Here is a 16684-nt window from a genome sequence, read left to right on the forward strand (position 1 = left end):
CTTGTCTATTTCACAAACCATTAAAATCCACTATTTCAAGAAATTAACATTCACTTGTGTTGTCTTCCTCTTTTTTTTTTTTTTTTTTTTTTTTTTTGCATTACTTGGAAATTTTCCTTTCTAACCGCTGACCGTTTTTATTTGCCACAGTTCAAGTACAAGGAAGATTACGAAAAGACAAAGGACAAGCTTACCGAGGTTACTGATACACCATTGTACCAGCTTGCCAAAAATGCTGGCAGAATCTTCAATGAGGTAAGTATGTCCTGAAAATACTCCATCATACAAACTTCCATTTTTTTTCTGCTGAATATCTAGATTGTATATTATACCTGTATGAATGCAAGTTCAACGACTGTGTCTGAATGGGGTAAACATCGTAACTACAGCACGCATAATGCTGAATGATACCTCATTTAAGAGCTCTTGGTTCCAGACAGTGCATTTGGGGGTACACAAACATTGATATTCACTCAATTTTGAGTTATATGCATTTTTGTGGCTAGCACACACAGGCGGTGTATATGCTCAGAGTTGTTGGTTTGCACACCTACCAGAAGTTAAAAAAAGAAATAAATATATATATATATATATATATATATATATATATATATATATATATATATATATATATATATATATATATATATATATATATATATATATATATATATATATATATATATATATATATATATATATATATAACACCACAAACTATTCAGTCAATTCCATCCAAAGTATAATTACATTTTCATCCAATGACTTCACCAATAAACCTGAGCAGTCTTAACAGTTAGTGACTATTATGCAGACTTGGGGTTGGTTGAGAACTTGAAGAACAAAGAGTGAGTTGTGGACCTGGGGTTGAGGACTTGAGTAATAAAGGGTGAGTTGAGAACAGAAAGTTGGAGTGTGTGTGTGCGGGGGGAGGGGGTGGCAAAGAAAGGAAAAGTTCGGAAAGGGGAGTTGAGGACTTGAAGATGAATGGGGAGTGAATTTTTGGGGCAGGGGGACATTGAAAGAACAGGGTTGGGAAAGGGGGTTGAGACTCTTGGGGGGGTGAGGATTTTGAGTCAGGAGGGGGCTTGTGGACTTGGGTCGGGTGGTGGGTTGAGGACTTGAAGAAGAAAGGGGGAGGAGAGGGCAAAGAGTTTGGTGGGGGAGCAGAGAGGGTGACAGAGAGCTGGGAGAGGGGATTTGAGGACTTGGGGTGGGGAGGATTTGAAGACTTGCAGTTGAGGACTTGGGGCTGGGAGGAGAAGGTGGTTGAGGGTTGAGGACTTGAAATCACATTATGCATTTCGTGGGATTTCTGTAGGTCCCTGCTATTTTGCTTTCAAAGGACATTCCAAGCAAACTCCTCAAATATTCCCCACTCCATTGGGCCCAAATTCCCTTGCAACAGCCCAGTGCAACCTGGTTATCTGCAAATCATTATATATGGAGTATTTTTGTGATACTTAGTAATTATTCATTCATCCCTTTTCTGCGGTTTCTTTCTTACGGTGTATACTTTCATAATTTAGACCATAATGATTGGAGTTTGTGACAGCTCATGTGGTTGTATTTTTGGAAAACCACAATACTTTGTTAAAGCCTTACCTTGAGCATTGTATTCCCACAGTTGGCAGAAAAAAACTAACCCTACTATTGTGGTTTGTGTTTCTTGCAATTCTGTCCTCACTTAGAAATTATACAAGGCGGATTTTGAGAAAATAAAGGATAAGTACCAAACTGTGGTGGAGGAACCAAGGCACGTGTTGGCCAAGAGAATGAAAGAACAGTACAGCCAGGTACCATTGCTGTGTACACTGCTCAACTCAATGGCATTGATGTTGCACTCTGAGATGCCGTGACACTCCAGGAATGCTCTTAGCTGCATGCGAGTTTCCCCCAAATATGTGGGTCTTCAGTCTGTGTCTCTCTCTACGTTCCTCATACCTCTTCTTTGCCACCCACTTATGTTTATACCTGCATGTGACCCCTATGCCTATGCCCTCCCTCCTTCCTCACCACCCCACTTGCTGCTGCATGTCTTTGTCAATGTATTTAGTGCATGCACAAGGTTATGCAACGGCAGATGGCAAAAATGATGCCTCAAGGTGCCTAGGCCAGACACTGTGCAGGTGAGGTTAGTGTATTATCTCCGCAACGAGGTATGCTTGTCTCCTCTGGGTTCTGTTGGTGCCGTCCAAGCCTTTTACTTGTCAGATGGTACTCTTATCCCACATACGAATTTGCTACCTTCTTTCTACACTTGTTTTCATTTCCATTTGCTGTTACAAACAAAATGACACCCACATTTTTCACATGCAATGACATGTTGCAGCACCAATGTGAACATCTTTTGTAACCATACCTCTCAGCTCAGCAATTTCTGCACCATTTGCTTTCCATCTTCAATGCCGTGGCTTAAATTCCACTTTCATGTCATCTTCCAGTCAATTGTCCATTGCACTTGTCACAATATAAATGCACAATTATGCCACTGGTGATTTTTGACTGAAATAAATGATTTTGCAAACTTATGTTGTCCGTTTTGTAGCTGGTATATAAACATGATCATGAACAAGAGAAGGACAAGTACACGTTGGTCTTTGAGACTCCAGAAAACCTTCTGGCACAGAAGGTCAAAAAACTCGTCAGCCAGGTGAGCTTCCAGTGATTATGTTAATTTCTCACTTAATTATCAAAAGAAAATTGAATTCGATGAATTTCGACTTTGTGTTTCTAAAGGTTGTGTGTATTTCCAGGCTTGAGTACAAGTCCTGGATTTTATTAATAAATGAACAAATAAACGCGCATCATGTTTTCCTAGCTCTTCATAAAACTCTGCTATACTTTATTTTTGAACTCTCGATTGAATTAGCGTCAGGATAGATAAGTTGTCATCGCGTTTCCATGAAGCCGTTGAGTTTGATCCATCATATTGTCGAACTTTACAAAAATGGCACTTCGGTTGCAATGCCTTCTTGCTTGGAGCCTGCCAACCGCCAGATGGTGAGCTAGGTCCTGCTGTCTCTTCTGCATTTGGATAATCGATGTTAAATATCCCAAAGTAGCTTTCAAAGAAAGTGTGTGCCATTGTGTGTCAGTATTGTATGCAAGTTCCCTGCTTTTTTTGGGGTCAGCTGCATCATTCGCACGATGTGCAGTTTGTGAGAGTGTGGGAATATGCATGTAGCATTTCTCTTGTTTCCTTCTTTATGTACTTGAATATTTAGCCATGTAATTTTATGATTTATTGAGAGACATTTGAGTTTAATTTTGTTATGATACGTACTGTTGCTATGAGTACGAGGACTGAGAATTAACCCGGATGTGATACCTTTTTCTGTCTTACAGAATGTTTACAAAGCACAGTACAACAAAAACAAAGCAAAGTGGTACACACCGGTTCCTGATGCCTCCTTCCAGCTCCATATGAACAAAGTCAAGGATATCTTCAGCAATGTAGGCATTGTGTTCTGAAGATGAGAGGCTGGGATTGGAAGGGGTGGGGTTAAAAGCTGTGGGAAGGAGGAAGAGAATTAAAAAAAAAAAGTACAATAGCCAATTAGGAGAAGAATAAAACGGTATTCCGATGAGTTGAGTCACATAATTTTCTTTGACCATGTCATACACAAAACGATATGGGAGGCAAGTAACGGATCAGGGGATATGCTTTATTCATTTGACACATGAAAACTAAAACAAAAACAAAATTGAAAATGTACATGTGCTTGTACAATATATAATTCCAACACGATGAAAGTTAAAAGTATTAACTTGTGGTTTTATTGTTCTTCTTCTTCATGTGAATTGCGTGATCTTTGCCCCGATCATGCTTGTCCAGCTCAAATACAAGGAGGGTTACGAGAGGACGAAGGCACAGGTGAACATTATGCCGGACGCACGGGACATCTTGGCTGCCAAGAAGGCATATCTGTTCAACAGCAACGTGAGCGTTTCTTTCTTATTGTTCCAACACCCTACACCACTACCTCTATCAACAAACCAGGCATATAATGCAATAATATCCATCTTGTCCACCCCATGCATCCTTCCCTACTCCTCTTTCTTCCCCCACTTCCCTTATTTGTTCAAGTTTCCCTCTATTTTATCCTTCAATCCTGTTGTCGGTGTCTCCTTCCACCCCCCTTTCTGTACTGTCCCTTTTGTTCTGTTACGTCCTGATCCGTTCAGTCTTCTCACTCTACCACAAGTCTGACCTTGTATACAAATAATAATAATAATAATAATAATAATAATATAACGATAACATTATTAAATTACTGACTGAAGTTAATTTTGCTTTAATGGGGGCACCGTGATGCTTTACATGAAGAGTAAAACATTTTCTTTGTGAATAATTTATTTAATATATCCAGTATATATATTGCACTATGAAGCCTGGTGTTGGCTTAGTGGTTAGGGTGGTGGCTTGGGATCCCAGGGTCCTGAGTTCAAGCCCCGTTGGGCCACTGAATTAATACACCAGGGGGTTGACTCAGCCTGCCATCCTTCCGAGGTCGGCGAAATGAGTACCATTGTACTGGGCCGGTGTATACCCCGGTAAGAATAGGTGTACCATATCCCTGTGTCTTAAGAGGCGACCAGGGTTGGCGTCAGGAAGGGCAATCCGGCCATAAAAAAAAAAACATTGACTCAAGAAAAAACCCCAACCCCTGCACAGCAGGGAAAAATGGCTGTAAAAACGGTCATTATTATATTATTATATATTGCACTATGCTCTTTGCCTATTTGCTTTTTTTTTGCGTGTGTATATTTATTTGTAAGTTTAAAATCCATCATTATTGTTTGTAAGCTGCCAAAGTTGGGAATTTGTGGTCAGTAGACCAAGTAATATACTGTATGTAAAACTGTTTGGAAGTGAATAACAACGGTGTGTGTAGATATCGCATGCCGGCGGTTACATTGAAGAAGTTTTAATCTGAAACTGTATGTAACTCTTTGCAGCTTGACTACAAGACGGCATATGAGAGAAACAAGGACAAATGGCAGTGGACGGTGGAGCGACCAGACTTTGTGCAAGCCGCCAAGGCCTCACTGCAGCAGAGTGATGTGAGTTGGCAATTCCGTGGAGTGGTTTGTGTGCAGTTATATATTTAATGCTGGAAATCATGCCAGGTTCCCACTGCATATAAAATTCCTCGGCATCATTGGGTTGCTAATTCCCAGCTGTGCCCAACCAGGTGGAATACAAAATGGACAGAGAGATATTTAAAGGATGCATGCTGTCAGTGGTGGATGACAAGAACCAGAAGCATTTTGAGAAGGGAGCTGATCTCTCGAGTAATGTGAGTAGCCCATGATGTTTTTATGTGAAATTCAAAGATTTTGCTCATCAACACAAATCAATCCATTTTGGATCACATTTTGAAATGAACTACAGCATGAAGCTCAACAATTAAACGTTTAATAATGCCAGTCATGTCCGTTTATGTGCCGGGGTGGTGGCGGTGGTTTTCTTCACTTATTTTTGTTTCTCATTGTTCAAAATGAGAAAGCTTGGAAACTGGAGCTTCAATGTAGGGGGTTTTTTGTATACACTGTCAAGGCTCGTATGAGAGCAAACACACAGAACATACAACAAGGGGAGCATGAGACAAGAGGGGTGGAAGTGGGAAGGAAAAAAGAGTGGAGAACAGAAACATTAGGGGATCTGTGGAAGGGAAAGGGATGGGGTGGGGTACACAGGGTAAACAAGATGGACACGACAGGGATTTTCAGGAAGGAAAGCAGGGAATTTGAAGGAGGTGGGTTTGGGGTGGATTAGCAGGGGTAGAAAAGATCGAGGAATTTGGATGGGGAGAGATAAGAGAAGGTGAACAACTGTTTTGAAAACCTGGAGGGAAGAGTGGGATTGAAGAGAGTGTGGGAGTTTGTTCCAAAGGTGGGAAAAAGAGGAATGAAAGAATGAAGGTGAGCAGTGATTCGTGATTTTGGTAGTTTTACCAGAAGGGGGTTGCTGGCAGACCTTGAACACCCTGCGGAAATATGGTGGGGACAAATTGCAGACAGAGCAGGGGGGGGGGAGGCCAGAGACAAGACAGTTGAAGACAGACTGACCACCGGTCTGCCTGCAGTGAGAGAGTGAGAGACCCAAATACTCAGCCACATTGTAGAAGAGACCGATGATCCTAAATGCCTTGGTTTCCACAGCGCGAAGCCGGGGAAGGTAAGGGGCGAGAGCACCAGCCCAGAGGGGAGAGCACTACTCCATCAGGCTACAGCTGAAAGCTTTGTATGTGGTCAGGAGTTCTGGTGTGCCAAGGAAGGACTTTGCCCAGTTGGTGACACAACGGAGTATTCCCAGTCAGCGACTGGCTTTGGAGGCCAGGTTGGAATTGTGGCTTTCCCAGGAAAGATCATGGCAGATAGTAAGACCCAGAAGAAGGCTTAGGGGGGGGGGGGAGGGTGGTTGATGATCTAACACTGCCTTGCTACTGTACTAGTCTCTGCACAATCAAGCAACTACAATCTTCACTACATGATGGATTTTTGGACAAACAAATGATCAGAACCTATCGTCATATATGTAGTAACTAGCGTATGTCCCCAATAAATTGCAATTCAGAGTGACCTCCGTAAACCTCAAATCTTGGAGAAATATGTGAAGAAGTGCAAATAGTTTTAACTGCTCAATCTACCCAACATACGATCAGCACTTATGCTTGGTGCTCTACCCACTGAGTGCTCGAATCTAGAGTCGAAGTCCATTCAAGAATGCAAATAACAAACGAAATGGCAGCCATTTGGAACGAGTGCATTGCTTTTAATGATGTATTTGGGGAAGCAGAAGGACCCGCTCTCTACGGGAGCCGTCAAGGGGGGTCATGTTGTTACGTTTATGTCTATTTCACTCCAAGGGATCCCAGGATTACACACCCAAAAAATGGTTGCAATCGGTTCAGCCGTTTTTGTGGTACCTGGGAACAGACGGACGGACAGACGGTGAATTATAGTGGGATAATGAACACACAGCTTTACAAGGGTGAGTAGACATTCCATATCAGGATAAATGAACACTAATTTGAGGTGTTTCGACTTTCTGAAGTTGTATGCTGAATTGCCCTGTTCAGTAGTTGGGGCAGGTGAAATTTGATGTTCAGTAGATTTGAGCCACTGAGAAGTAAACCAAGCTGTCCAACATGACACAAATTTTGAATACAAGTGGTTCGGAGTTCAGGTTCCCGTTTCGAAACCACATCAAGTCCTATTGAATGAAGATCATGATCAGTGTTGTGTTGAAAACCACCATTAACACAAAGGTGTACTGACCCTGAAAGATTAGTTCAGCACACTTAACTCAATTTATCCCTGGATGTGGGATAACCCGATTAACTTCTCATTGACATTCTTTTTTTTAAATAAACATATCAAATAATAAGATTCAATTTCATAAATCCTGGGTCATTCCGTATGTGTTGAAAATTTATTGACCTAAAAGGAATTTATTTTCTCAGTCTTCACCACATTGTTTCCTACACCAAGAGGGGAGCAGGCTATAACCAGCACTCTGGCCAATTTCCAAATTCCTGCCCTAACCTACAGGGTAACTACTTCCGACGGTAACTGATGCTAACCCACAGCCACATGGTGCATACGAACGACACAAATGACCACATTGTTGTTGTCCATGCCATTTCATGATAATTAACACTTTTTTTTTTAACTGAATCTCCTTATTATGGGACATTGTGGATGATCGGTGAGTGCAGGTGGTACGCAGCTCCAGTCAAGGTACATCCAATTGTACAGCCTGGTTTATTGAAATGCTCATGATCTATCTCACACAGACTTTGTTCCTGTGTGCAGGTGAAGTACAAAAAAGCATACGAGCAATCAAAGGACAAGTATACAAGTGTGGAGGAAACGCCACTTCTACAGCTCCACAAGAACGTTTCCTCACTTTACTCAGAGGTTTGAACAACATCATATTCCTTATTCTCCCTTAGAACTGTATTTGTCGTACATCATTTATTTTTCTTATCAGATGTACACAAGTAGTTCACGTTTGACCCTCACAAGAGGCAAACTGATATATTAATTTATATAATAGGTTGATTAAACCAAGTCGAATTGGAACCACGCTTGTATTTGTTTGTGGTGCTAATTTAAATATACGAATGTGAACTTTTTTATAAAGTTAATAATTTGTCATTACCTCCACCACCAAAGGCAGACAGAGGTTATGTTTTCACCTTTGTGTGTTTGTTTGTCTGTCTGTGAGCAGGATATCTTAAAAGGTTGTGGACGGATTCAGACGAAACTTGGTGGACAGGCTGGGTGTGTGACAAGGACAAATTGATTAGATTTTGGTGAAGATCTGAATCCAGATACCAGAATTTTAGTGATTCTCCACCATTGAGAGATGGATCTAAAAACGATATAATATAGCATGGTATCTGAAAAAGTTGTGGACAGATCATGACAAAACTTGGTGGATGATTTGGTATGTGATGAGAACAAGCTGATTAGATTTTGGTTAAGGTCCGGATGCAGATCCAGCATATCAGTGGGATACACTCCAACAATCCAGCAATGTAAACTGTTCAGCCTGGCAGAAGTATGCGGAGGTATGAGCCCCACTGAGTGCATAGCAGTTATTGTTTATGCTTTAATTGTTTTCTTTGGAAGAATTGTAAATTGTCTCTGTTTGTAATTATAAGAACGCCAATTCACTTGGTGTCTGTATGAGTCGCAATCCCATATAAATAGGTTATAATCTCACTTGCTGCGTGAAAGATTACGTACACAGATGAAAACTTCACATTTGATGACAGGTTGTCTCTTTGTATTTTTGTGGCCTTTTTTATTTATCCTGCAGAACAAGTACAAGGCAAAGAGTTCGAAGGATCGACCATTCACCTCCTATGCACATTTGCCAAATACACAGGATACGAACCATGCCAAGGAAATCGCAAAGATAACGAGCAATGTAAGTCTTCCTGGGCCTCTCCACTTAAAAAAATGTTCACAATAGTTTACCACAACCACAAAAATTCCAATGCATATCTTCACTTGAGAGAACATCACTTCATTACTCGAATATTTTCATGAATTGACTTCGGAACCCTGAGTAGAACGAGCTTTTTTGTATGATGATTACCTCAATAGAACGTGTACAAGGAAAAGTTTCAGAAAGAAAAGGGGAAGTCAGATTACTCGCACATGATGGAACCACCCGAGGTGATCCATGCCATCGAGGTTGCCAAGCATCAGAGCAACGTGAGTCGAAGGCCTGTGACCACACGCTCACCCATCAATCGCTTGTTTTCCATTGTAGAGGTGCTCGTTATCGACCATCTTTTTATATGAGTTGCCTCTTGTACGTTTTCGTACTTTTGTTCAGTATTCTACACCTTTTTTTTTCATTTGAAATTGCCTGCCGTATTATCAGCCATTGAGTCCTCTGGCCTCGGCATAAACTGGACCAATGAGGTATCACAAGATTGAAAACAATTGATTACAAATGCTGGTAAAATCGCTTTGAACTTACAAAAAAAAGTTAGGATGTTAACATTACGTGGGCTCAAGTCTGTTCAATACGTTTCGGGTTTTTTCAAATCAACATTCATATATATATATATATATATATATATATATATATATATATATATATATATATATATATATATATATATATATATATATATATATATATATATATATATCTTTCAAACCACTGACTCACTGACTGATATTAAAGATCGGTACCTTCAGGGTGTCGTGGAAAGCTGAAATTTTACGTGCCAATGAATATCAAACCCGGTACACCGGAAAAATTCACAGAATCATCGGACAACATCCATAAATGAAAATATAAATAAATTGTTTTTTTTTTTAAATGAAGGTGAGCAACCGCAGACAATGGGGAAGCACCGTCCGTATGCTTACACAATGTATAAGCACACCCTGTTAGTGTGTGTGTATATCTATATATATTCCATTGTGCTTCATTATTATTTGCACATGCTTTTCAATAAAGTGACTTGTGTTCTCCAGATCGCATACAAGAAAGATGGAAAAGCAAAAGCATCATACACACCAATAGCTGACCGCCCTGATATTCAGAAAGCATCTCATGCGGCCAAGCTTATCAGTGAGGTAATACCAACATCAGAGGTCATATTGCATTGCTGAAGGAAGAGGGGTTGAAGGAGAGTAAAGAGAGATCGCTGTTTATCTAATGACTTTTCAGGTGCATTTTGTGTTAATAGTCAGGAACTTTCAATCTCATGATTGTCGAAGCATCACCTTTTACCTCTCAATCAATGGATGTTACCAGTGGTGCTTGTCCATAGCTTTGGAGTGCTCTTGTGTTGTAGATCGAGTACAGGGCGAAAGCAAAAGAAGAAAAGGGTCGTGTTGGTGCTCTCCTGGGAAGGCCAGACATTGAGTTGGCAAAAAAGGTGTCAAACTTGACCAGTATGGTGAGTACTTATGGAATAATTCTTGTGTTCATTTCACTTGAGTTGTATAGTTGTTCGGGAAGATAATCTGGAGCTGCACAACAGCAGAGAAGCTGAATGACTGATTATAACAACAGGTATCACAAAACCTATTTTTTATACTAACAAGTTGTCCATGCATGCCCGGGATTCTCAATGGGGTAGGGATGAATGTGGCAAAAATGCAAATGGCCTCTTCTGTCATTGAGCCAGCAAGCTGGAAGCAACAACCCGCATTTCTTGCCACTTCTGATGCAATTAAAATGCTTCAATGGCAGCAACATGCTCCATTTGAAACTGTTTGTTCGATATATGTAGCTATGATGCCAGGGGTCCGTAATAAAAAAAATTGTATTGGTGTCAAAGCCAGTGACCAATTGCAAATTAATAGTAGGATTATAAAAAAAACAACAAAAATTTCTTTCACACTAATGACAAAATTCTGTGAAACTACTACTGTGCTTGGCTTCGTGGAGGTGTGTAGTGGCTTGAATAAAGGTTCCTACCTTGGTCGAGATTTATATTGGAAAATTCTCTTTAGATGTCAGTTTTCTGTCAGGAAAATGTAAATAGATCTCAGTAGTTGTTTGCAGTTTCGGTACCACAGCTCCATGCTCTCTTTTTTTCATGTGGCATACTTGCGATCAGCATATCCTTTTTGTGTGGGCTTTTTAGGTGAAGTACAAAGAGAGATTTGATAAGGAAGTGAAAGGGAAAAGGCCCTTCTTTGATCCGAAAGAAAGCAGCTCATACAAGTCTTTCAAGGATGCTTCAATCAATGCGAGTGAGGTAAGGTTAATGCAACAACCCAATTCCGTGAAGTGTTCATGCAACCAGTCAGTTCCACAGGCACACAACCAGCTGCAATGAGGATAAAATGAATGAAAGACGAATAGTGTAATGTGACGTCAATGAGCCGAAAAAATACCTCCATTTATACATCTCTTTAGGTGAAGTACAAGGCGGACCTGAAGAAGGTCCAACGGCCAATCGATGTTGCAGAGTCGCTGGCAATCCAGCACATCACATCCACAAGCAAGCTGAGCAGCCAGGTGAGTAGGACATTTGTGGAATGACTGCAATGAAATTGTGATCCTGGATTTGTGGTGATGTTTCCGCTGTGGAAGATTGTGGTTTTATGATGGTGATGTCAGCGTGCTGTTGGCAAAAGGTGCACGAGTTGTTCTTTGTGGTGATGTGATGTGACGTGATGCAAAAGGTGATGCCTTTGTGGGTGTGTTGCGGTCATGTGTACGAGAGATATCCTGTCGTCCATTTCTACCTTGTACACTAACCACATTCCATTCCAATGAAGGCTACCAATAGTTTCATCATCTCTACCTGGAATGGTCTTCAGGCCTTTCCAAAATGCCCCGTTTTCCAGTAGATTTACTGACTTCAGTAACAATATCACTGTGTGCATGTCATTAGCATCTTTACCATACCATGATTCCGCAAATCCTCCAAGACTCATTTAATCAGGATTTTATTAAATGAGGTTCAATTAACAAATCAGGCTAAAAGTGAGACATAAACGGTTTACATTTAATAAAAATAATCAGTGCAGCATCAACTTGCTGGATCATATTTCATTTTCTTTGCTCACAGGAGTTTAAACTACATTCTTAACACACCGTGTCATGTTTGCAGAAAAATACACCGACAGAAGTTTCCCATTGCTTTGATCCGAGTGTGACAAACATTTGGCGAAAAGCTGTGCAGGGTTCTTCTGTTTTTATTTTTTTCTTCCCTCTTCATGCCCCTACCCCTCTTTACTGTTGCTGTGAAGGGTGAAATTAACATCAAACCCCACCAACCCCCTCCCTCGCCGACCGCACCCCCATCATCACGATTACTCATTTTGATTTCCCACATTTTAATCTATTGGCTCAACCATCAACCATTATTGAAACCGCGCAGTCCCTAAGTGGACCGCAATGGCAGTCGAAATGCTTACCTTTTAACCGTTAGGCGTGGGACACGTGCCCCGCGGTACTTTTTCCCCCATTCTCTTGCCCCACCCAATAGCATCTGTACAAGAAGGAATTTGAGAAAAATAAGGGCCAATACATCCTGGTGCCAGATGCACCAGATCAGGTTCACTTCAAGGAGGCATCTGACATGCAGAGCCAGGTGAGGTGCAGACGATTCCTCTCACACACACACACACACACACACACACACACACACACACACACACACACACACACACACACACACACACACACACACACACACACACACACACACACACACCTCGTAAGATCTAGCAATCCAGGTACGTGTTCATCAAATGGAGATTTCCCAGTACAATTAACCTTGGGAATTGAATGAAGTACAATTTCAGTGTGGTGGAATGCTTTAGCTTGCTCCTTGCTTAGAACCCTCTTGTGTACTGTGTGATTAGATTGTGAGATCGGTGTTGCTCTTCATGCCATGAATATGAGAGTTACAACCCTTTCTTTGACTTAATGATTTGGACAAGACTTTGGGATAGTGTTCAGACCCCTTCCCCACCACTATTTATCTCAGAGAAGTGCTTTACGTAATGTGTGTTGCATCTGTGAAAGACGACAGGTGAAAGGAGACAAAACGTTCTTCCATCGGCAAAACTCAGCACAGATGCTTGTCCTGTTGTTTGTAGTTTCCTGCAGATGTTACACATTTTTCCCACCTGTGTGAATAGAAGTTATGGTACTGAGTCTGAAACTTTTTGAAAAGGGGCAATCCTTTTACTCCCTCTAATGTATTATTTAAAGACAGTCATCCAACAGGTTATTCTAATATTACTTATGAAGTTTTTTTTTTTTTTTTTTTTTTGTCTCTTATTCCTCTCAAAGCATTATTAGAGGTTTGCCAACTTTTTCAGTCGAACATGACAGAGGGTTTCCAAATTGCTATTACTGTCCAACAGGATTGTGCAGAGGTCCCGCACTTACGTTTGAGCTGTCTTGTCTGGGTTCGATCTCAACCTGAGAACAAATTGTCACACTAGTGCTTCAAAGACAGAGCGTTAAGATCAAAAAATTTTTTTGTTTTCTTCCATTGGATCGGGCATGAAGCTGGGAACCCGTTTATCCGTGGTGATTGCTGATAGAGGTTAATGACCCCCCTCCCCCCCCCAGTATTTCAATGAGGAATTGATGAGTTATTGTTGGCACATGAGTTATCAATTAGGAGGAAGTCAAATTCAAAATTCCTGCCTGAACCACACTTGGATAAATATCAATAATAATAACAACATCCATGGCATTTCAATAGGAGTAAAAAATGCCTCATTGATTTTGATCAGGGTTGCTGGTTTCCCCGTCGCGAGGTCAAGACTTTCATGCTGTTGCATAATTATTGCAGATCGATTTCCTAATTTTATCAGAACTCCATAGGATGAAGAGACCATGCATTTTAGAAAAATAACCTCATTAATATATATATATATATTTTTGCTGTTATGATGGATGCAGTACAAGTACAAGGAAGATTATGAGAGGAACAAGGGCAAAGCGATGCTGGACTATGAGACTCCATTGTACGTGACTGCTAAGGAGGCTCAGCACATGCAGAGTGCGGTGCGTGCTAAAATGAAAGAAGTTTAAAACCCAAGGAAAGTTTTCTCCTTGGAAAAAAAAATAATAATAATAATAATAATAATAGTGCAAGTGCATTTTGGGAATCCTATCAAGTACAAATAATAGCTGAAATTTTCTAGGCATTGACTCATGACCTACAAGACCACACCAAATGGTGTACAGTCATCCCCCGTTTATTGCGGGGGTTACGTTCCAAACCCCCCGCGAGAAGTGAAAATCCGCAATGAATGGAAGCCTCCCAAAAAATTGACTCGTCTGGTCTGGTCGGCTTGGCAATGATCGTGTTCGAGGTGCCGGAGATCGACTTGTCTGGTCTGGTCGGTTTGGCTGTGCTCGTCCAACCGCAGCAAACTTTTTCCTTCCCGAAGCATATATCGAGCACCTTAACCTTCTCCTGGAGCATCAGGACCTTCCTCTGGTGCTTCGGTTCCTTGCCAGAAGCCTAAGAAGGTGCAGGGCGTTTGGGTGGCATCGTGGGGCTTGGAGAAAAAACGTAGAAAACATTCGAAGTTCACAAGCGAAACTTTGTCTCATGCGTTGTGTGACTGGTTGAGCGCCACGCGTTATAATTTATTGCTTAAATAATTTATATTTTATATATTATTACCGCGATATACCGGGGGAATCCGCAGAAAAAATTAGTTAGGTTCCAAGGGAAAACCCGCGATGAACCGGGGGCGCGATAGATGAACCGCGATATAGCGGGGGATTACTGTACTACTAAAAACAATTTATTAATTCAGTGCATGCGTGGAAAACACGACACAAAATCATCGACACGGGCATTACATTCCAGTCGAATCTGTTTCCAGTTATCAGGGGTGCAGGCGAGTCCTGCCTGGCTCTTCCAAAGTGAAAGTGATGTCTCCTGGCCAGTTTACATTGACTGTCCCTGCCATACCATAGTTTTTACATGACTAAATGTTGTTGTGTTGATTGCTGTCCTCAAGAGACCTATACGTGTTTGCTTACTTGCAATTTGTAACTTGTTCAAGTTCAGGTCTTAGAGAATGCAATACCCCAAATGTGGGCTGATAGGATGGCCTAAAGGTACGCACACTCACATATAAGCTGTCTAGCCTGGATTTGAATCCTGACCCAGCAATAAACTGTCATCCTGGTCTTTCACAGGTGAATCATCAAAGTGTGTGCTGTCCGTCTGATGGACATTAAACTGTGCGTCCCGTTTGCTGCCATTAGTTGATGGACGTTAAAGATCCCACAGTGTCCTTCGCGAAGAGTAGGCGAGCTTTAACTGGCACTTTGACCAAATTCCAAACCCAAAGAGGAGATTGCATCAGCGGCACAGCCACACCTGCAGCCAATGATGCAACCCCACAGCCTTGTCATGCAAACAAAAGAAGAAGAAGAAAAATAATAAAAGACCCCAAAAGTGTTTTTTAACCCTTGTAGACATTCTTTGCATTAATTGCTGTATCCTACATGTCTTACTTCTTTCAATAATCTGGTGTATTAATTGTTTGTGCAGTATGTAATTTGGATCCTTCCTCCCTGTCTCATATCTGTGCTCCACTCACCTTCTTCCCTCTGTTTCTGTTATTATCCCTGACAACTAAATTCGTTTTTGAAAAAACATCACTTCATTATGGATCGAAAAACACAAACAAAATAACATTGTTAAAACGTTTTGTCTTTCCCCTTCCCTCGTCCCTCATGCTTTCCCTCCTTCCTTATTTCCATATGCTTGTCTGTGTAATTAGGAATGTTCTTTCTTCTACATCTACTTTTCCATTCCCATCTTCCCCTCCTGTTCTCTTCCCTCCATCCCATTGTCCCACTCTTTCTGCCTTTGCACCCCTTCCCATTTTGCATATGCCCTTCCTTGCAAGCACCAAAATCCAAAACTTGTGCATCATTAACCATGTTCAGCACTGTGTTTTTATGGTCATTTAATATTTTAATATTCCACTTTCCCACCCTGGCCAGAATGTTTGTGATCATGTACTGGAGCTTGAGCTGCAAAATTCTGGACCAAGTTGTTATAAATAATTCAATCCAACTGGTACCCCTTTCCCTGCAGTTCTCCATCTGCTCTATGCACTCTTGCCACCGAGTTACTCTCCACAATTCGAAGCTGAACACTCATTTATTTTCCTTCATCCTTCTATTTTTATCTGTGGAAGTGATTCCCTTTGTCTATTCCATTGTGCCCCCTTTCTCTAGTAGTCTAGTATTTCAAGAGTGCTGCCTGTTGTCATTCACTTTTGGAGTCGTATATTTATTTTGTATAAATATATTTTGTATAAATTTTGTATAAATATAAATATATAAAACATGGCAAAATTATTCTTTACCCTCTCTCCTTTCTCTGCTCCTTCCCTTCCATTCTATCCCCATACTCCTCTGTCCTCCCAATCTTCCTTCCATTCTCTCCAAAATCTGCCTACCTCCTTTTCTTCTCCTACTCTCCTACATTATCTTATTTTCCTCAATTTACTCCCTACCTACATGAACACAACAAAGAGATAGCTCCATTCCTATCTGTTCTGTTGCTTACTTAGCCAATGATCCAGATTACTGGACTGATATAATAGTCTTTTTAGGTCATCTCTACCGAGATGACCTAATAAAGCTGGACCAAATGTCCGTCCGTACGTCCGTCAACAATTTTTCTTT

General features: G+C 41.0%; 1 protein-coding gene across 4 annotated transcripts in view; it reads left to right on the plus strand.

Moving 5' to 3' along the window:
• NEB (nebulin) overlaps positions 1–16684 on the plus strand; it is a 439712-nt gene that overhangs the window by 323558 nt on the left and 99470 nt on the right. For 3 of the 4 annotated variants that reach the window (XM_085869257.1, XM_085869259.1, XM_085869260.1), the window contains 16 exons: positions 151–255; positions 1692–1796; positions 2549–2653; positions 3349–3456; positions 3839–3943; positions 4963–5067; positions 5199–5303; positions 7825–7929; positions 8837–8947; positions 9127–9237; positions 10015–10116; positions 10338–10442; positions 11136–11249; positions 11411–11512; positions 12489–12593; positions 13922–14026. In XM_085869257.1, the coding sequence (XP_085725383.1) occupies positions 151–255; positions 1692–1796; positions 2549–2653; positions 3349–3456; positions 3839–3943; positions 4963–5067; positions 5199–5303; positions 7825–7929; positions 8837–8947; positions 9127–9237; positions 10015–10116; positions 10338–10442; positions 11136–11249; positions 11411–11512; positions 12489–12593; positions 13922–14026 (1698 nt within the window). The remainder of the gene's footprint in view (positions 1–150; positions 256–1691; positions 1797–2548; positions 2654–3348; positions 3457–3838; positions 3944–4962; positions 5068–5198; positions 5304–7824; positions 7930–8836; positions 8948–9126; positions 9238–10014; positions 10117–10337; positions 10443–11135; positions 11250–11410; positions 11513–12488; positions 12594–13921; positions 14027–16684) is intronic. The other variant, XM_085869258.1, reaches the window with a different exon arrangement.

Source organism: Eptatretus burgeri, chromosome 2 (assembly GCF_056783735.1).
Source record: "Eptatretus burgeri isolate ZD-2024b chromosome 2, Ebu_testis_v1, whole genome shotgun sequence".
NCBI lineage: Eukaryota > Metazoa > Chordata > Myxini > Myxiniformes > Myxinidae > Eptatretus > Eptatretus burgeri.